Source organism: Mytilus trossulus, chromosome 8, assembly GCF_036588685.1.
Source record: "Mytilus trossulus isolate FHL-02 chromosome 8, PNRI_Mtr1.1.1.hap1, whole genome shotgun sequence".
Classification (NCBI taxonomy): Eukaryota; Metazoa; Mollusca; class Bivalvia; order Mytilida; family Mytilidae; genus Mytilus; species Mytilus trossulus.
This window is the reverse complement of record NC_086380.1, coordinates 18,066,308-18,088,578: the sequence shown is the minus strand read 5'-3', so window position 1 is coordinate 18,088,578 and position 22,271 is coordinate 18,066,308. Positions and strand designations below refer to the sequence as shown.

Below are 22,271 nucleotides of genomic sequence, written 5' to 3'. Positions count from 1 at the left end.
CTCTCGAAGAGTAAGCAGATCCTGCTCCACCTGTGCCACCCATCGTGTTGCTCGTGTAATTACAAAATCAAAAAAAGTCCAATTCGGCAGGCCACATTCCTGAAAAGAGAACGGAAATGTAGTTACGACGATATCATCTGTGAAACGGATATTTCAACATATTTTTTTCTGTTTGATAAACATGGTCATCAACCCTATGTATTCATTTATTTCAAAGGTTTCAGACACTGAGACTTTCATGGTTTACCTTTAAACATAATTTAACTTATGGATCTTGACCGGTTGATTGTTATTTCCCCTTATTAAGTGTATGATTACTTGTGATCTTCTAGCTTTGAACTGAATGTCAAACTGCTGACTGCCTCTATTTATTTGATTTGCCACAAGAAGGGCGGACGACTCCAAAAACACACCAGAAAATATAAAAATCGGCGTTAACTCATTTATAATCAAGTGGTCTGTTTCTATTACGTCAGAATAAGAATAACATAATAAACATAACATAATAGTCATGCATTGCGGGGATATGCATAGCATTAGACGATACGGGTTCATTGGAAATGGTTGTTTCAATGTTACCAGAAGTCTTTCAATAATCTGAGATAGACATATCTTGTTTTTAAACCTGTTTATCCAAGTTATTTTTACAGCATAAAACAAAAAAAAACAAAAAATAACAAAAAATAACCGATGCAATGTATATATTTGCACATACTTTCAACTGTTTTAATCGAAAACTTTATAATTCAATAGATATAGCATAGGTGTAACGCTGATAAACTTTATTTTTATAAAATGAGCATGTGTTTGTTTTTGTTTGTTTTTTTTGCATTAACTTATTTAAATTGTAATTACACCGAAACCTTAATGTCTAGATGTTCACCAAATCGGTAAGCTGTTTCTAATTATTCAATTTAAGTTCTATTCGTAACATTTTGTGCGTTTCCTGAATTTGGGTTAAATTTACTAAAGTTCTATAATATAAAAAAAGAATTCAGTGGTTGTCGTTTGTTTATGTGTTACATGTTTGTTTTTCGTTCATTTTTTTCAAATAGATAAGGCCGTTAGTTTTCCTCGTTTGAATTGTTTTACATTCATTGTCTTATCGGTGCCTTTTACAGCTGACTATGCGGTATGGGTTTGCTCATTGTTGACGGCCGTACGATGGCCAATAGTTGTTAATGTAGGTGTCATTTTGGTCTTTTGCGGATAGTTGTTTCGTTGGCAATCATACCACATCTTCTGTTTTATATTTTGGAGTTCTTATAAAGCTAAACATCATGACACAAATCATACATATTCATATGGAACCACAATTTCATGATTGAGAAGTCAAAACAATTAGGTATGTTTGTCAAGTGGTATATGTACTCCGGTCATTTAGAAACATTTCAAAAAAAGGAACGACTAAAACACTCGTTACCTAAGTTCGGTAACAATCTATTGATGAGGCATACAAGTATACTGTGGATTCATTTATTTTCGTGGGTACCAATTTTCGGGGTTTGAGGGAAACTTACATATTCGTGGATATTTAATTTCGTGGTTTTGGCAAAGTCTACACTCATTCCTTTCCAAAATTTGTATTTCGTTGAACGTTTGAATTCATGGTTCTCCTGTACCCACGAAATCCACGAAAATTGGTATCCAACGAATATTAATGAATCCACAGTATCAGTTCTACAGGAATCAAAAACTATTCAAAATTGTCTGCACAAATCATTAACCAGGAGAAGATTACTACGTACAAATGTGTTGCTTAGATTTACCCATAAGGTTAAACATATAAAGAAAGAAGTTGTCACTAGTAATATGATATTTGTTTTTTTATTTTATTTTCAAATAAACGAAATTAAACGAATCCTGAAGACATACAATTAAATAAAACGTAACATACATATTGAAATATAATGATACATACTCGTTGTTTGGCTTCATTCACGAATTAGTTGTTTACAAGGAGTGGATTTTATATCAATTTTGAAATACATTACTTAGTTTCATCTAATAGAAATATCAAATTACAGTTTAATAATTATCCATATAACATTTCGAAATTTATTTCAAACAAAATTCCATTATTTCTCCGATATACAGATATGATGTGATTGCCTTATTGCATGCATTTTATGAATTTTGTTAATATATATTCAAACACTCAATGATTTATAACTATCAATAGAACTATCCTTTTGAATATTTGACTGAATTATGCTACTCAGTGTTATAAAGCTTCAATTTACTGAACTTTTAGTAATCTGAAATCTGTTGTTTGTGATATTAAAACTTTGGAAAAAGTTCTACAGCACTATTCAAGTTTGGTCCTTTTTTTCGAATATATTTTTATTATATGTATTACATATTCAAATCCATTGCAATTATGAAATCACCCTATTGAAACACTCTGACAGCTTACAATAGACCCACATGGTTGTTATCGTTTACAATATTGTTCCTTTTTGATACATTTACAAAATGTAGGTGTTTGCATTAAAACATACATTGAAAAATAGGGACTTCCTTTTTTGAACATTTCTCTCCTTCTTCCTAGTTAATATGTTTGTTAAGATCTTATCATACTTCGATGGTTATTGTCGTTTTCATCTTCAATTGTAATGACTAATTGTTCTCGACCATTACTGCTGTTTGACAAAGAACTGTTGTTAATTAATCCAATTCTACAATGGTACCATATTAAAAATGGATGACCACACGATAAAATCAATAACACCAGTAATAATAAGTTAATCTGAAAAGAAGAAAAAAATGTCTTTACTTAAAAAATATAGGCTAGAGGTATAGTGTGGGTGTGAGATCTCACTGAGCATGTTTAACCTCACCGCATTTTTTGCACCTGTATCATTTCAGGATACACTGGCCTGTTTTTTCTTTTCTTTTTTTCTTTTAGTTCATTTATATCTTTCGAGGTTTAATTTGACGTCCATTTTCACTGAACTAGTACCCTTTTTTGTTTAATGGCCTGCTTAAGTCCGCCTCCGAGTGCGATATTTTCTTGCTGTGTTTAAGACCCTTTGGTGGCCTTACTCATTGATCGAGTTGTTGTTCCTTTTGATACATTCCCAATTTCCATTTTCAATTTTATCTTTATATGAACATGTTGAAATTAAAATTCATCAAAAATTATTCTTTATATTGTTATAACAGGGAGATTAGTGGTTGGCATTTGATTATTTTCAGCTCTTTGGGCGGAATATTGTCTCTTTGGCACATTCCCCGTTTCCATTCTTAATTGTATGTATCACTTTGTGAAATGCGTTGCAAGATAAAGTTACATTTCAAGTATAGTGATAGGATATCGAAATGTTAACAATGTATGCAAGGTTTCTGGGATAAAACTTTGATTGTATAAATCCTGTCAATAGTTAAGCTGTGCACTACATTTTTTAAGATAGTTTAATTGCAATGATTTCTTCAATTAAGGGTTAAAATAATTGATACTCACATAAAAAGGATCACCTTTTAATGATGTGTTGATGAATGATTGAAACGGAAATCTGAGAAGACACAGTATACTCGAAGATAGAAAATGAAGACCGATCAATTTTCCAAAATGTTCAGCTGGAAAATGCCTGCAAAGAAAAACGAAAGGTTATTAAGGATATGGGATTGAATTCAATTGGCTTAAATACAGTAATTTAACAAAAAGAAAAATTCTAAATACTTCGGTTTGATTTGATAACTAAGGTTAATACATATACATGTATGTACAGTTAGCAACTGCAAAACAAAGTCGACCTTCTAAGAACGATTTAATCTTGCAACATTTGATAGTTGTTGAGGTTTGTGTATTAATTGAAAGACATTCTATTTATGGTAGATTTCTGTGTGGGAATACTAGGTACTATGAATTCATATTTATTCGGTGGATACCAATTTTCGTGGATTCGTGGTTACCTAAAAACGATAGATTTTAATGTCCATCAAATTACAAATTTTCTATGAGAATGTATGCAGACTTTCGCGAAACCACAAAATCACAAAAAATATTGAACTTTAAGGATGGTTCAAAAACGAAAGTCCAAAATCAAATAGCAAAATCGAAAGCTCATACACATCACATCAACGAATGGATTTCAACTGTCATATTTCTGACTTGGTACAGGCATTTTATATGTAAAAATGGTGGATTAAGAAAGGCATCATTGGTATTCCGATGTTCAAAAGTCAGTAATCGATTGAGAAATAACAAATTTAGGTAACAAAGTAAAACACATCAATTATCAGAGGAATAAACCTAGTTTTATAGCTAGCTTAACCTCTCACTTTAATGACAGTCGAATCCATCAAATTCCATTTCAAAACGATGTGTGAACAAAGCAAACTGTCATAATAGGTAAAAATGTCAAAAAAAGGTGTTCATCAGTCAACAATGTGTTTTTAATTTTTATTAAAACAAACAGATATGTACCAAAGAAGCACAAAAACTCCCGTTTTGCGCAATCAACGTAAATTAGTACCCTAGAAAATAAATGATTTCACATCAGTTTGATGTATCAACTAGAAATAATTTATTTTCTCCTTCCCTAAATGAATCTGAATCGTAATAATCTAATATTGTAATCCTGTTATAAATCATACCCTCGCATTAAACCTCAGATAATTGAAATAACGTTCCAATGTTTTCTATATCATGAACATACTAAAGCATTCAGTTGTGAAAATTTGTGTCAGACATTCAATTTAAAAATTAGTTGGTTTGACGTCAACTTGTCGCAAGATTTTATTTAACTTAAAGAGATCTAATAAACCGTATTTTGTAAAACTGTTTATTTCAGATTTTTAAACAGCTGCAATAAAGTATACTCTTATTTGAAATCTCACCTTATTCCACTTATCAGAAATGACAAAAACAAAACAAATCAATACATTACGCAAATCGGATTTTTTATCAAATCATATTTAAATCTCAATTTAAAAGAAATGACTTTAAAATTTTGATACGAACATGAACGGCGTTATGGCCGGGCGACAATTTCTGGCTCTGGTTTACATTTTTTTCGTCATGATAATGTTCCGTTAATTTACTATTACATAGTTAACCACTTTGATATGGACATTTCGTTTTTTATGAGATGTTGATAAATATTTTGCTACATGTATAATTCTCATTTAAAAGGGTATTTAGTTATGTCTATGATCTTTTACAAAATCAAATTCCATTATGAGCATTTGTAAAACAGATGAGGGGATATTTTTTATACTTACAGATGTGTTAAAAAAGCGCAAATAGATGTCATAACTGCCACTCTCTCTATTGCTTGTAATATAAAACCCGCCACTTGTAACTGAATAGAAGGAATAGTTGTTAAAATATTATTCACTAAAGCGATTCCAAATGTCACAAATGTTATAAACTGTACATTTTTCATCTGTAGAATTAACGGATTCCCAGCTGAAAAAAAGCAAGAAAAAGTTTTTAAAATCAAGACATATTTGATTATCAATACACAAGTGTTAGTTATGTATCATTCAACAGATCACACACGGTAACATTGAAAATAACTATTTTATTATTACCAGGACCTCGTATATAACCATTTGTTATTATCAAGACCTTGTTGATAAATATGTATAGCTTCAACGTACTTACATTGTTTACCCTCTAAATAACGTGTTAAATTGTTCTTTATTTGTCTTTGATCTATTATTAATATTACTTTAACTGTTTGCCTTGTTTTATATGATATGTATTTGACGTGGTTCGGTATGGAATACAATGTTTTTGTATTAAGTTTCATTTTTGCTGGTGTGTTTTGAATATAAGACTTTTTGTGTTTCTTTGGTTCTTATAATATGACTCTGTACTTTAAATGATTCCATCATTATGTTATTGATCTATCATTATTTGAAAAAGCTTTGAACGAAGCACTACAAAATAATTTTACTCGCGTAATGATATTAACTATATGTGGATTCATTTAAATTCTAAACAACTTCTGGACAATTTTCAATCTCGGTCAATTTCTGAAATCAATTCTAACGTAACTTTTGATTTTTGTACCCTGTATACTATCATTCCCAATGTAAAATTATAGTTGTTTTGAATAAACATTGAACTACAAATATTTTTCCTATGTGACGTTTATATTTTCTGACGACAGACACGGGTAGCAATGAATGTGTTCTTTAGTTTGATTGATGTTTTTGTGCCTCTTTGTTAATGATTGTTTGTTTTGAGATTGTTACACAGTGATGACTGATGTACCCATATTTTTACTTTTGTCTATTATAAAATTGAGAATGGAAATGGGGAATGTATCAAAGAGACAACAACCCGACCATAGAAAAAACAACAGCAGAAGGTCACCAACAGGTCTTTAATGAAACGAGAAATTCCCGCACCCGGAGGCGTTCTTCAGCTGGCCCCGAAATAAATATATACTAGTTCAATGATAATGAACGCCATACTAATTTCCAAATTGTACACAAGAAACAAAAATTAAAATAATACAAGACTAAAAAAGACCAGAGGCTCCTGACTAGGGACAGGCGCAAAAATGCGGCGGGGTTAAACATGTTTATGTGAGATCCCAACCCTCCCCCTATACCTAGCCAATGTAGAAAAGTAAAAGTATTATGGCTGTCTTGTACATGCATCGTTGTTAATATAACGAAATATGATGCGACTGTCATATAAGTGAGAGGCTCAGTGCCATAAAACCAGGTTCAACTCACCATTTTCTACATTTGAAAATGCCTGTTCCAAGTCGGAATATGACAGATGTTGTCCATTCAATTGATGTGTTTTTCATTTGATTTTGCCATGTGATTATGGACTTTCCTAATTGATTTTCCTCTGAGTTCAGATTTTTTTGTGATTTTACTTTTTGATTAGGGACTTAACGATTGCATTTTCCTCGGAGTTCAGCATTTTTTTTTTTATTTTACTTTTTACATAGTACTTACTCAACACTATAAAACAATGAGTGTTGTTAGAGAAGGATCCTTTTGTACTTACATCGATTTGCTAAGAAAATAATGGGGATAAAAATAAATTTACTAAACACATATTATCCAATGGAATGTAGAACTAAAAATCGAAATTATCTCTTCTGTCGTGAAATAGTACATTAAGCTTAAGAGATTACATACCAAATGAATTACTACGTTTCCAATCAACCAAAAGACCTATTAAAGGACCGGCTGGTAAAGAAATTGTTTGTACTGCTGCAAATAATTCACTGTATTTATACACTGTAATGAAAAATAGAAAGATTTCTGCATGTTCAACCGTAATATATCATAAATACAATCGCTTTATGCAAATTTTTATATTTTTATATATCTGTTAATTAAGTTGCAATTGGTTAGGTTAACCACAATTACTGTCTTATGACCTATTTCTGTCTCGTTCCTTCAGAGTTCGTTCCGTTCTCTCAGTGTTTTTTTTTTTGTTTTCTTTATGTGTGTATTCTAATTCAATTCATTGGATTTTACCATCCGTAATTTTGCTGTTTCACTTTCTACTGTTGCCTACATTTACAACAATGGTATCTAGTTAACTTATATTTTTGTTAATTCTTTAATATCACTCGAACTTCATACGAGATTTTACTATATACAATCAACTTAAATCTATCCAACAAGAATTTCAAGAAAAAACGGACGCAAAGGTATTTCTATGTTTTGGTCCTTTTTATTTATATGCTACTTATTAGCGGTTTGGGTTCCGAATATTCGGCTTTGATCGTTCCAGGTGAAGATGAGTACAGACAAAGTCTTCGAATGTACGCAATTTACCATGTACTGCTTTTAATTGTTAATGCATTGCTATGTTATATTGTAAATAAATAGTCGGGTTTAAAAAAATGTACCTTCATCCCGTGGAGTTCCGTATGATATAAGCATTAGTCTTAGATTGCTATCATACGTGAAGGCTCTCAGTGTATATATACCATACCATATCGTCGACCAAATAAACAGTGATGATAAAGCAGAAGATTTAAAAGTAATCAAGTTGAGGCAGCATTTACGTCCATCTGAAAACAAAATGGGGAGGTTGTTTAACACAAAAAAGGTTGATCTTTGTTAGACACACCTAGTGAATTGAATTTTTGTTTATATTTTAATTCCTTATTATAAGCAGTTTGGTCCTATTGCAAAATCTATAAATAGTTTCGCAGTCGCTGAACTAGCTGGCAGAATGGGGAAATAGCGTTTTTTAATGGTACAATCATTCCTATTAGAGGCTTACAACAGCATATACACACTAGTTGTAACCAAATTATATCATGTATATTAATGTCTATGTTTTAGTAGACACATTTCGTTCTCTTTGCTTTCCTCGTTGTCTTCTTATTGAACATTTTTGTATAATCTAAAAAAGTTATTCTATGACACGGACAAATTAATGCACATATGACTTTAAGACTGTTTGTTAGACACTTTAATGCTTTGATATGAATTTACTGGATTTAATAAAAGAGAATTAAGTGCTGTCGTATACTGTCATTCTACTTGTAATTTTTATTTCAAGTTTAAAAAGATCATTTGTACTTTAAAATATTTATGGAAAAATAGTACAAAAAATGTTATGGTCACTTTTAGACGACAGTTCAGGCGGACGTGAAATTACTTTTAGAAATTACATTTCATTAAGCCAAATGAATTATGACAGGCGAAACTCACTTAATATATAATATGTCAAAGCTGCGAGGAATTCAATTAAAGATATAGTATAAATGTACAAAAGACTGCGCAATAACGAAATTGCATTAATGGCCAAACTTTGTTTACGTAAACAAGTATAGGATTGGTTGTCAGACATTTTCTATCTTATACAAAAGCAAATAAACAAAGATATCTACACAGACATGAGTTCATCCTGTACAAAACAAGTCCGTTACTTTGTAGTAGGTGTGTATCAAACATCTTAACCTTACTTCAAACATACATGCACCTATCAGACGTTGTTTATTATCTTAATGACGTGTTATGCTATTCTTTTATTTGTCTTAAATATTACTTTACTGTTTAGTCTTTTTTTGTCGATATCACTTTGGCGTGCTCCTGTACTTTTACATCCCGTCTCTGTCTTATTGTGTTGCGTCAAATTCTTAATTTTTTTGTCTTTCATTTTTGCTTTTGTACCTTGTCTGTATGCTTTTTTTTGTGTTTTTGTAATAAATGGCGTTCCTCTGTACTGATACATTCCGTCATTGTGTTTTTGCATTATGTTAAAAAACAAATCGTGTCCTTCATTTTGCTTTTTTACTTTTTGTTATTCGACGCAATGTTATATTTATACATGAGTATCATCTTTTTCGCTGGTTTAATTTTAAAGGGTGTTTGATTTAATTGTCAAAAATACCTAAATAATTATCAAACATCATTTATATAGTCAAAATGTATGTAAGTCTTCAGTACACTTCTAGAAGTTCAAAATCGTTTAAAAAGCGTCTTATTTTCATTTAGAACATCACTAATTGCATTTAAAAGCTGTTTTGTAGATTAACTCCATAAATAAATATCACGAAAATCGATTTCCAATGCCGCCAAATGTTTCATGCGACCAATGCTTTAAACAAATAAACCATATTGTAAAGCCCAACTAGCAAATATCTGTATTGGAATAGTAACCTTTATATGAGAAAAAAATCACAAATATAAAAAACTCCTGTCTTACTGCTAAAATAGAATTAGATTCAATTGTGTTTAAAATGTTCGGAATTCTCATAACGGTAAATTGATTGGCGTGAAGGATTCTGAAAATCAAATAAAATTGTTGTGATCGGTAATAAATTGAATTTGAGCACAAAAACTGTGAATTTAATCCGATGTTTTAAAGAAGACTTGACATGTCTCCTGGAGCGTAAGATGGAAATGTCATGTAAACAAATTTAAATTAAATAATTATGTTGTTTTTCCTGAACTTAGGCATTCACAGGTCGGTAATATTAAAATGAATTCAAGATAAATTTTGCTAACGTTAAGTTTTTCGAATGTGACTTCTTTTAAAGGAAGTCATGATATTTATAACATTTAACATATAACGAATTCGAAGTAGCTATACTCGAGATCATAACTTCTGATATCTATCTTATGTGATCAATAAGTAGTATGTGAACGGAAATAGCTTGGCTGTTGTAAGACGAACTGAAACTGTAAAAAGGGAGATAATACAGTGAGGAGAAATAAAATTCTTGATAGAAACCGCCGCAAACCAATATATCGCCCTACTGTTATATTACTGACATGCTTTCCTACTTTAAAATAAACATTATAGTGACATTCAATAACTTTACATGATAACGTTTCTTTTACAAATAGGTGTTGTTGTAATGCATTTATCTTATATAAGTGATATGAACTTTTTGTCTTCAATGGAATGATATGAACTTTTTGTCTTCAATGGAATGATATGAACTTTTTGTCTTCAATGGAACAATTTGAATATTTGGTTGCGCCATGGAAACATCATTGATAGAACGTGTTTGTGTATCCACAGGTGTTTTACGAGAACGCTGAGATTACGTTGCGTTATTTTTGGTGACTGAAGTTGAAGTATTTAAAAATTAAACTCTGCGCATGTTATCAGTTCTCTGAAGGCATGGTTAGATTCTCCAAAGTTTTGATTTGACACTCGTTTTGCTTCACATAATATTACAAGACGAGAGTCGGAAAAACTACCAAATATTCTAACGTTTATTGTTAAATCTTAACATGCAAACAAACCCTCAAAAATCGTTAGAAATGAATGGATCACAAATGGAACACTATGAAAAGTGTCTATTTGATCAATAAAATTTAAACGACTTTAGATCTCGTTTGAAATCATGCAAAAGAATTAAAAAAAAACATGATTACCTTGCAGATATGATTCATTTGCAGAATGATTTTACCATTATAAAAAAGAAATTACAAAATACTACGTAGTTCATCAAAATTCAACTATTACAATGTATTTAGTTCTTGAATTCTCGAGTATAATTTGTTAGCTCGAAAACTCATCTCCATGTTAAGGCATGATGTAAACTAACGAGCTCATTACATATACTATATTTTTAAATAATAACAGTGCACCAATGTCAATTTATCAGATTGCACTTCAATATTCCTGTATATTATTTTTTGTCTCTTGGGTTGAATAAAAACTATTATTAGAAGCTCTCCTACGACATTTGAGTGATTAATTGGTTGCTTGTTATTTCACATAGCATGTTTACAACAGAGACAACAGGAATACATGTCATTAAAACTGGAAAGCACTAAGAGTCACCTTCGGTATATATGTACAGATTACAATTCATAGTTCGCTTATTTTTTAGAAGTGTAATATATACGTGTTAAGCTAAGGATGTGTTTATCTTAAGTTGTGACTTAATTAAATAGCTTTAGCCTATATATTTTTTCATCTGCCATTGAATAATTATTGCCGATATATAATTATTATCATTATCGTTGGTCAGAATTGGCCTTACTAGCTTTAATGGCATAGCTTTACCTTTTAAGATATATAATCAAGTAAGACTGGCAATAAAAAAAACTTGGTACATCTAAAAATAAGATATCGAACAAATGTGTACGTGAAATAATGTGAGACATAAACTTTGAATACTTTGATAATCATAGGTAACATATGTTTAGACCGTTTATGACATTACATATAGATTAGGAGATGAGCTATGACATGCAATTAGCCAACTAACAACCAGAGACTTACTACCGTTGATGTTAGCAACGTTTGTCAATCGTGCGACCTTCAACAACCAGCAAAGCCCAAAATGCATTGAAGGCTATTAGAGGCCCGACATACAAACGGTAACATTTACGAAATAACAAAAAAAGGTAACATGATATAAACCATAAACGGCCATCACTGAATTTCAGTCTACTGACATGTTGAAATGCGTACATTGGCTATGTTCTTAAATCATTTGACATCATTTTGTTTCACAAATTTGCACCGATTACATGCAAAATAGTAAATTACCTTCTGAAGCAGATTGACGGTGTCGTGTAGAGCTTCCTCCGGCTACAGATCTGCCATCTCCATAATCTGCAGGAAGTGGCCATGGAACCTTTGTTTTCGGAAGAAAGGCTATCGTTGAAACTAAAATTGGAACTACACCCATTGTCATAAACATAAACGAGGTTTGTATGTCGTTCATTGACTGAAAAAATAAAGGTTTATAATGTTTACAATAATTTATACATTTTTCAGTTGTATAAAACTGCGTCTCCTAATGAAAATTCTAATTATCTTAAAATGGTCTGGTACAATAGTTGCTTTCTACAGTTTCATTGGAAATACTTATGAACAAATAATTGAGGTAATTTCAATTTTTATATGTCGTATGTTGCTGATAACAGACTTCTTTCATTTTTTTACATAAGGCCGTTAGTTTTCTCGTTTGAATTGTTTTACATTGTCTTATCGGGGCCTTTTATAGCTGACTATATGCGGTATGGGCTTTGCTCATTGTTGAAGGCCGTACGGTGACCTATAATTGTTAATGTTTGTGTCATTTTGGTCTTTTGTGGATAGTTGTCTCATTGGCAGTCATACACTGTACCACATCTTCTTTTTTATCTTAGTTGAACTTCAATATTGACAATTTTAACTCTTTCCGTTTTAGATCAAGGACCATTATTAATTCATATTGTCAAGTTATATTGTTTCTATAAAATTTTAAGAACCGTTCAACACTTGCTTCTCAATTTTTAAGAACTTGTTTCTGATGATCAAATGACGGTCGAGTTTTATATTAACGACTTTAGCCTTTGTTGTTTATGAATAATTGGTCTTAGCTATAGATTTAACAATAACCACATAACTTGGTTTGCTAACATTTAAAAATAAAGAAATTGTTTCTACTGTTATTATTATCATCATTATTACATATATATGTTATCTTATGATATTAAAATTGACTGAAACAAACTACAACACTCATTAACAGTATACGTTTCTATCTTAGATAATTAAGGGAGATGGTATTAAAATGACCCCGGTAACCATGAGATTTGCCAGAAAAAAGTTTTATGCATGAACAAATGTTCAAAGGTTACCTCTTTGTCATATGGCACTTGTTTAAAGATTGTCTAATGGGTCTATATTGTTGCATCAAACTAATTGTATTTTAAATATTTAGATATGAACCATATGACTGCTGTTTGACATCTTTTTGTGTGTAGATAACCTAATACTTTGGATAACTGATATTGTTACACATCTTTGGAATTCAAATTGTTTGGGTGTTATCTGAACACCACCAACGACCTTGTTTTGATGATATCTACATCCACTAGTATTAATAAAGACCGCACATTTGAAATGCTAGAATAACAGCATGCAACGGTTCAAATTAAGTATAAGAATTACTCAAGTTCACACAATATTACAGACAGTAACTAAAGACTAACGTCGAATTACATTTACAATGATGTGGGCTATTGTTGACTGTATGGAACGCCACAGCTGCCTTACAATAACCATATCATTACAGGATTTTTTTTTATACTTAACGACATTTGACCATCATACTATGTCAATTTGCTATATCATTTAGATAAATATATATACTATAAAGACAATTTGATACATTATTGAGCTACCTTTTCATACTATTCTGTCATTTTACTGTGTTATGAAGATAATATTTCATATACTATGAAGACATCTTGATATAACACGGAGCCACATTTTCATACTGATTTGTCATTTAACTAAACCCTTATGTAATATTGCTATGTCATAAAGAAACATTTTATTCTATGGAGATAAATTAATATAACATGAAGCAATTGCTCATACAATTTTGTCACCACAGTATATTTTAACGATAAATGTATCTAAGTAATAGAGCAAATTGACAGAGAATTATAGTCAAATGTCGTTTTAGTATAAAACATTTACTTCATGATATATCTTTACCCTTAATGATATGGTTATTTTTATCATAAGGCAGCTGTTGCGTTCCATATGACTGTATGTGTGAGCACTTGTCTCACCATAACCGCGGAAAGTGACTTCACAGTGCAACGTTAAAATCTAAAAGTGAAGAAATGATCCAATTTGATGGATCCAAATGTGTTAAAAAAAATATTTAAAAATCAGTTATGTATGCTTACGATATAAAAAATGTGGTGTGGTAGGAGTCGTACCTTTATACATAAAAACACTATGGCACTTGCTTGGTAACCACCAATTAAAGATGACATGACTGTATATCGTCTATCACCAAACAGATTGGAGGTCTGGAGATTGGTCAGCATAATGATACATCCAGCGATAGAAAACATACTAAACGCAGGAACAATTAACCAGGGAAAAGCTATAGTGTAAAAATGAGAGAATATTTTGTTTTACCAAATATAAGAACTGTCTCAAAATATATTCATGATTCATGGCCTCAAAGCACGTTTAACTAAATGAGTATAATTATGTTAGCATCAAATCTGGTAATAAATGATAACAAAATTCACAAGTTACTTTATATTGTTCGAGCAATTCGATTTTCCTTGACGTTCCGTTCATATTTGATTTTACTTTTTGTTGCAACTAAAAGAACATTAACACGTGTACTTGTCTATCACGCAATTAAGTAATTGTAGGGAACTATTTTGATATTGTGTGTGTAATAATCGTTTGTTAGTGTTAAAAAAACTTGTTTTACTGTTTTACACAAGTAATGTTATTGCACTATGTGTACTAAATAATTGAGAATATTCAGTGTTGTCTATGACTTAATTTTGATCATCCAATCCAGAAACTAATCATTCATATAACGGTGCACAAATGGCTAATTACCTGTTCTAAAGATAATAAAATATAATTCCCAAGGTCGCACCTGCAACGCAATCGATTTGTATCATTTCGACGTTTTAATTTGATGAAATTGCTTATTAGAAGATTTTCTATGAAGATAATATGATTGCGAGGTGAAAGGAAATTCGTGAAACCTTTTATTTTTAAGCAGCAAAGTTTCCATTTAGGGAATTGTAACTAATGCATCAATTAAAATACTACTTACAGGCATTTGAAAATGTCATCATAAGTGTCCCAACGATAAATATCAATCTAAAAAATACAGAAAACGTTGGCTATAAAAACGTATACAAAATATAATCACCATTTATTAAAGTATTTGAAAATGAAACTTAGTAACATAGTATTGCTTATACGTTCGAGATTCCCATTACAGGAAATGTTAATGTCGTATATATTAAACTAATATAGTACCAGGCTTATGATTTTATACGCTAGATGCGTGTATCGTAAACACACGACTTATCAGTGATGCTCAGATTAAAAACAAAGACAAGAACATAGTTGAGGAGCATTGATTACCCCAAATTTTTAAATACTTGTATACAGATAAACATCGTATCTATATCTCAGTCCCTTATTAGTCAAAGTGAACGATTTTTAAAACCATTTCTAGTTCTTTTTGTAAAGAATCAATTAACATTTCATCATTATGTATGCAGACATTTGAAAAAAGTATCAATTGGATTAAAAAGTTCAAAAATTACAAAAAATGGAAAAGCGCGCGTCTGTGGTAGCATTGGTGGTTGTCAACTGAAATGAAAGCATCGGGAACATATCCAAGTCGAACACGTTTATTTTTTAACCATACAATTTGTCAGATTCAATTGGTTTATCTTCCACGTTGTAATATTATGCAAAAGAAAAAAAAAATTTCAACTTTAAAAATGGCTTGAAAAAAATAGTTGCAGCGCAGTGTCTAGTGAAACAAATTTGGGTAACAACTAGGATGCGAAGTTTATTTAATACTTAAAGTGTCTAAAGGTCTTCTTTTTTTCGTTTTGTTGATATCTTTATTCATATATTTGTGTTCTTACCTAGTCTCAACCTTATACGGTTTTATTAATATCTAGTTTCTTTGTTTATTTTTGTGTTCTTTTGTTTTTCTGTTGGTCCTGGTTAGCCATTTTATTTTTGAAATTATGAGTTAAAATGTCCCTTTGGTATCGTTCCACTCTCTTATAGGGTAAACCTTTCGGATGGGCGGTGTAAACTTAGTACAGGACAATAGGATAACCCTGAAAAAATGTTTTCTTAGAACACAAAAAGTTTTCATTGTTGTTTAAATCTGTTATCATTCTATATTCAAGATGACAACCAGATATATAAACACGAAAATATTAACCAAACCCAACCAAAGATGCGTCTCCGATACGAATGCAATAAGGATAAGTGATTGATCGAAATAAAATTTGATAAGATAACAATTTCCAAACAACTGCTGTTGGTATCATCTTGAAATATCCGTCGTAAACATATAAACAAAGCTACAACTTCTAGAATTTACCACCCACTTGAACGATATCAACTTTGTTCCTGAATGAAAGAGTGTAGATACGTATGTTGTGACTGCGACAATAAGAATAAATGCACAGAAAAATTTGTTATTGTCAACACAGTAATAACATGAACTTTGTGTTGTCATTCGGACATATTGTGACCTATAGTTGTTAACGTCTGTGTTATTTTGGTCTTTTGTGGATAGTTGTCTCATTGGCAATCATACCACATCTTCTTTTTTATATATTCGTTATAAAGTTTAAAAACAAAAAGAAACGTTTAACAATAAATAAGCATCCCAACGAAATTACTTCCCGGAGGTGCTCACTCCGTATATGAACGAGTGGTTATGAATATATTTAAACTATCACAATGCAACTAAAGTGGTCATCTGGGAGTCCTAATGCACATACAAAGTTGTTTTTGTCAACAAAGTAATAACATCAATTGTTTAAGATTGTTCTTTAAATTGTCAGCTGTAATCACCTAGTGATACAATCCTAGTGGTTTTGAAAGGAATACACGTGAGTACACTTTTCAGATTTTTTTTGTTATTGTCCTAAAAAAAAATATATTATCAATTATAAGACCTTTCGTTCGTTACTAGAAGTTCATTGTCGTCAGTTTCTATTGTCAAATGGCATTAGCCGTCCGGGAATAGTAATAAAGATATACAAATACAAACAATGTCATTGTTACATTCTACATTTACGGATAGTGGCTTCTTAATCAATTTCGTGACTAAACATAATCATTATAACAAAACTAGATTCAAGATAATATTCTCATTGTTCAAATACTAATAACGCCTTATCAATTTGTAAGTAAAGGTTTCTGATGTTGATTTCGTGATATAATTTCTAGGAAAATATTTATGTTTGATAACAAAAGTTATAAAGATACAAATATTTAATATAACAGATCCTTACTGTAACAATGATTTCCAACAAAACACATTCTTTATTTTTTCTACTAGTTTGAAACTGACAAACACGAATTTAATGTTTTTTGATGTAGTACGTTAACATGGTACACCGTAGATAAAACAAAGACAAAAAACATATTCGTTTCCATTATTAAACCATACCAAATGTCTACTCGACTTTCTTACATGTGTGTTATGCGTATTTAAAACTTCACCATTTAACATATTTGTATTATATCATTATTACTCATGATAAATCAAGTAAAATAAATGTGATGCTATCAATTATATGTATTTTGATTTATCATTTTAAGTAATAGATATTAAGCAAAAAAACATTAAAAAGCAAATGGTTTTGGGCGTCCCCATGCGATTTATTTCTTCTTTTGACTTTTGTTAACCATAGTATGTCCAGGAAAATTAATTAGATGTTAAGACTGGAGTACAAAACATAATAAACAATTTTGAAATATAATCTCACACGAAAAACTTATGAAATGAGAGCAATTTCATACAATCATTCAATTAATATTATGATTTGTTTTAAATCAAGATTTATTAAGACGACCTGTAGAAAAATGTTTCTAGAATAGTTGAATGCTTGCTTTGTGGATTTGCCTTTCTTAGCTCGAAAACAGTAAGTTTAATTATTTTGTTAGGTTAAAGTTGATACGCTATGTTAATGAACACAATTTACGAACTCATCAGAATCTAATGAAGACATAGAAGATGAAAATACACTTCCCAATGTTTTTGAGATAAAATATTCCAATATTCATTCTACCCAGAACCAGAATGCAACATAAATTTGTGCTTTTTTCCAAACATATAGTGCCAGAATTTCATATCAACTACAAGCACCAATGCAGCACCCACACATAGAATTCACAATACTGATTGATAAGATTTTGTATTGCGTTTTATTCATTACCTGTGATCTATGCAAGTCTAGTCTAAACATCTAGATCATGGTCTTATTGCGTCTTTTTGTCTTTTAATTAAGAAATCACTGAATTAATGCAACTGTATCCTATGCCCTCTCTGATTTCATTGAAGCTAAGCCAGTAGTAATGTTCATTTGATTTGCTTTGCACAAAGATGTATGCCTTTGTAGGCGTTGCAATTGAATCTTCTTTTTTTGAATCGAGTGTCTGTTCTCTAATTCTTGGCGTATTTACATTTTCCTTGACCAGTAAATTACTTTCATTTAATATTCGACGTGTGGTTCGTTTGACTTCAAATCTGCGTCTGACTATAATTTTTGCTCAGTCAGTAGAGTTTTAAGGTTAACAAAAATATGTCGTATAACATGACAAATGTTGGTATCTAATTTATTTTTAAGGAACAAAAATTTACAAAAAAATCGTCTAAATCTTATCAAGATATATATGCACTACACAATGTTTTGGGATGAAGTAGTCAATATTCATTCTATCCAGAACCATAATTCAACATTAAATAGTTTTTCAATCCAAATACATTGTGCCAGAATTTTGTATCAACTACTAGTACCGGTACAAACAACATTGCAACACGGGCATATCGAATTCACAATACTAAATGATCAGATTTTGTATTCCGTTTTATTCATCACTTGTTTTCGATGTAGGTCTAGTTTAAAAATCTAGACCACGGTTTTATTTTGTCTTTTTTTTCTTTTAATTGAGAAATCAATGAATTAAGGTCACTGTGTCCTATGCCCTTGCTTTAATTCATTGAAGCTAAGCCAATAGTAATTCTCATTTGATTTGCTTCATACAACGATTGATTCCTTTGTAGACATTCCAATTGAATCTGATTTCTTTTAAATCCAGTGTCTGTTATCTAATTCGTAGCTGATTGAGACTTTTCTTGACCGGTAAATAAATTTCATTTTATTTTAGTCAACGTGTGGTTTGTCTGATTTCAGTTCTTGGAAGGGAATTTTTAAATAACAAAACATATATGAGGTTGGGTACGTATTTGATTATCACATTCACGTTTTCATATAATGTTGAGAACATTAAAAATTAAATATCATCAACAATTGAATTTCACCAAAACGCAAAAGAAATAAGAAAACAGTTGAATGGTTTCATTTTATAAAAAAATAGATTCGTATGTTAGGAGAGGCATGCATATTAAGAAACACTTTTTTTTATCAACACGGAAAGTATTGCTCTAAAAAATAAATCAATTGATTTGCCTGGAATTCTCCCATTGTTAAGGTTTTGTTGTTTTGTATTTAAAATGAATTCATGATATTTAATCATAAATTAACTATTCTTGATTCTCAATCTATTGCTTTTCACACTTATTTTATAAAATGTATGCTTTCGTTGTGTTTTCATTTGTCGTCTTTTGACTTTATTAGGTCCTAAATTATATGTGTACGTTTTGTAAATAAAAATTAAAAAATTAAAAATACAACCGACTCAAAAAATGTTTTTATGGAATTAAAACATTTGATACATTAATGATTTCCACAAACAAAATCTTCACAGTTCTTAAACATAGACCGAAATTCTAGTAAGATATTCAACAAGATAGTGTGAGCAGTACAAAGTTTTTGCCAATCAATAGTAAATCAACAGGAACAGACAAAAAATTGAAATAATAAAAATACTGAACTCTGAGGACAATTTAGGAAAGACATTCCCTTTTCAAATGGCAAATCAAATGATAAAACACATCCAACACATAAAAGAATCGATACCAACTATCATGTTTCTGACTTGGTACAGGCAATTTCTTACGTGACCTCTAGATTTGGTTATGTCGTTCGATAGCTGAATCATAGCTTCTGCTATAAAATAATTTTGTAAAAATACCTTATCCAGTATTTGGAGTGTTGGTTTATTTTTGAATCTATATCTGGATACGCTAATCGTACTCTGAATCTATATGAGTCAAAGGCCATATGCATGTGGGAAAACTAGATTGAAATGAGGTCAATAAACCCAAATATCAAACGTTGTGTTGCATTTATTAACTGCATTTCAAATTTCAAGTACCAAATCGTTTTCTAGCACGCAAAACTAATTAATTATAAAAACACAATACAATGAACTTTTGTCGACAATAAAGTACGTTTGTGCAATACGGTTGTAAAATATAACAGCCTTGGATTCCCATCTGACGAAACCTAAAAGCTGAATTTCAGTTATAATTAGGCTCTAGTGGGAGATTTACTGAGAGCAATTTACTTGATTAATAAGTTGTGTTAGAGTACAAAATATTTGTGAATGTCAAACTAGCATTCAGTGTAACACATTGCTAATCAAGTCGGACTTGTCCTACATTGTTTTTAGAATAATATGGAGAATTATCTAATTAATCGTTGTTATGAAAAAAGAACAAATGATATCGATTGAAACTGGGAAACATTCTTTCGTAAAGTGTTTTTTTTTTGTAGTATAAAAATCTAGCTACTTTTTTGTTAATATTTTGGGTATAGATATTATAATGTATCTCAAACGATTCTTTTCTTCAATTTGTATGTTGTATTTTGAATGTTATCTTTTTCTGCTAAATCCAGATATCCTTTAACTCTAGGTTCTATGGTTTAAATTGTGTTGTTAACGTTTTTAGTCCTTATCAATACTTTTTGTCAAGTCTGTAAGGTAAATTCAAAGATTTTTTTCATTATTACAAATCACTTGTCAGCGTCCACGTTAATGATATAGCACAAAAACAACGTGTTTAATCAATGAACATAACGAAAACAAATCCTATGAAACGTGTGATGTCCAAGGAAAAAACTTTATAAGTTGCTCTTCTCGTATATCACCCAGTGTTTTTCTGATTAAGGTACACCAATTAAAGAAGGAATAAAATTATAGAATATAATTTGCTTGCGTCTTCTAGATCGTTCCGCTTATTTGATGCAGCCCTTAATGTAAAATATATAAAGTAATTATTAAATATAAAAATCTAATGTTTCTTTTCTTTTTTCCCTTTTTATTGTTTGTCAAATTAATTCTTATGGCTTAGATATCATTATCTTGTTAATGATATTTCATTAACTTTGCCAATGGGCGAATGAACGTACATGTGGTTGGTGTCTACGTTATATCTGAAAGCGATTCATGGATTCGATTTGCACAGTCATCAACGCCATGTGTGGATTTACTAATGATTTACTACTCTGCTTGTCTCTACGAAAGGGTGTCCATTGTGGTCGTGTGTAAAGCTGGTAATCTATAGTATTAATGACTGTTAAATTATCTATATGACGATCCAAAAGGCCAATAGTTTGTAACCTCTACGTCATAGGGTTTCCGGTGGAAAGTTGTCTTATTGACAATCAGCCATATCTTATCATATATATAATCAATTTATGTGGTATATGTTAATTTTTTTGGTAAATGTGGTTTATGCGAGTTTCGAAAGGGCAAACTACTTTGTATAAAAGGTCAGGATAATATCAAGTTGCAATTAGAAGACAAAGATTTAGGAAAAACGACATAAAAGAACCCTTTGCAACACGAGGTGGTGAACTGATCAGGTGATCCAAAAGATCAGCAGGTCCTCCTCTATACAAGTCTCCATTATTACTTCAAGCCGTAAATTGTGACTTGCTCGTTTATGAGTCTTCACCTCAAGGTTCTACTATCTTTGGTAATGATGTTTTATTAGTACATTGTACAATGGGTAGATTTAATTAATAAAAAAAAAAAAACTGATCCTATAGTAACTAATAATGTGGTATCTGCATTCATGTTGTCCAATTCATACAGACGAGCGAGATGTTTAAGTTCAGTTATAACAGATTTTAAAATTAATTTTGAAAATCATTGAAACAAACATATCATTCAAGTACATTGTTGAAATTAGAGGAGCTTATACTTGTACTTTAAAAGTAATCAAATGCTGTTACTGCTCGAACTAAGAATATGAAAATTGAAAACAGCACGTTTAATAATTTCTTGCGTCCGAACTCTTTTCTGGATTTACCTTTCATCAGTAACGCTCGAAGCCAAACATAATAACCGATAGACATGTTTATTTGTATGACCAAAGAAAAATACGGGATATAGAGTGACAAACGCAAGTATACAAAATACTTAGTATCAA

At 30.7% G+C, this 22,271-nt stretch overlaps 1 protein-coding gene across 1 annotated transcript in view; it reads right to left on the bottom strand.

Moving 5' to 3' along the window:
- Positions 1–1,867: 1,867 nt before the first annotated feature.
- LOC134681695 (equilibrative nucleobase transporter 1-like) overlaps positions 1,868–22,271 on the bottom strand; it is a 151,371-nt gene continuing 130,967 nt past the window's right edge. Inside the window, exons 3-10 of the mRNA XM_063541338.1 lie at positions 14,997–15,043; positions 14,128–14,297; positions 11,954–12,134; positions 7,836–8,000; positions 7,114–7,215; positions 5,227–5,413; positions 3,464–3,590; positions 1,868–2,749 (exon numbers count right to left, since the gene is read on the bottom strand). Of these exons, the coding sequence (XP_063397408.1) occupies positions 2,564–2,749; positions 3,464–3,590; positions 5,227–5,413; positions 7,114–7,215; positions 7,836–8,000; positions 11,954–12,134; positions 14,128–14,297; positions 14,997–15,043 (1,165 nt within the window). The 3' untranslated portion in view covers positions 1,868–2,563. The remainder of the gene's footprint in view (positions 2,750–3,463; positions 3,591–5,226; positions 5,414–7,113; positions 7,216–7,835; positions 8,001–11,953; positions 12,135–14,127; positions 14,298–14,996; positions 15,044–22,271) is intronic.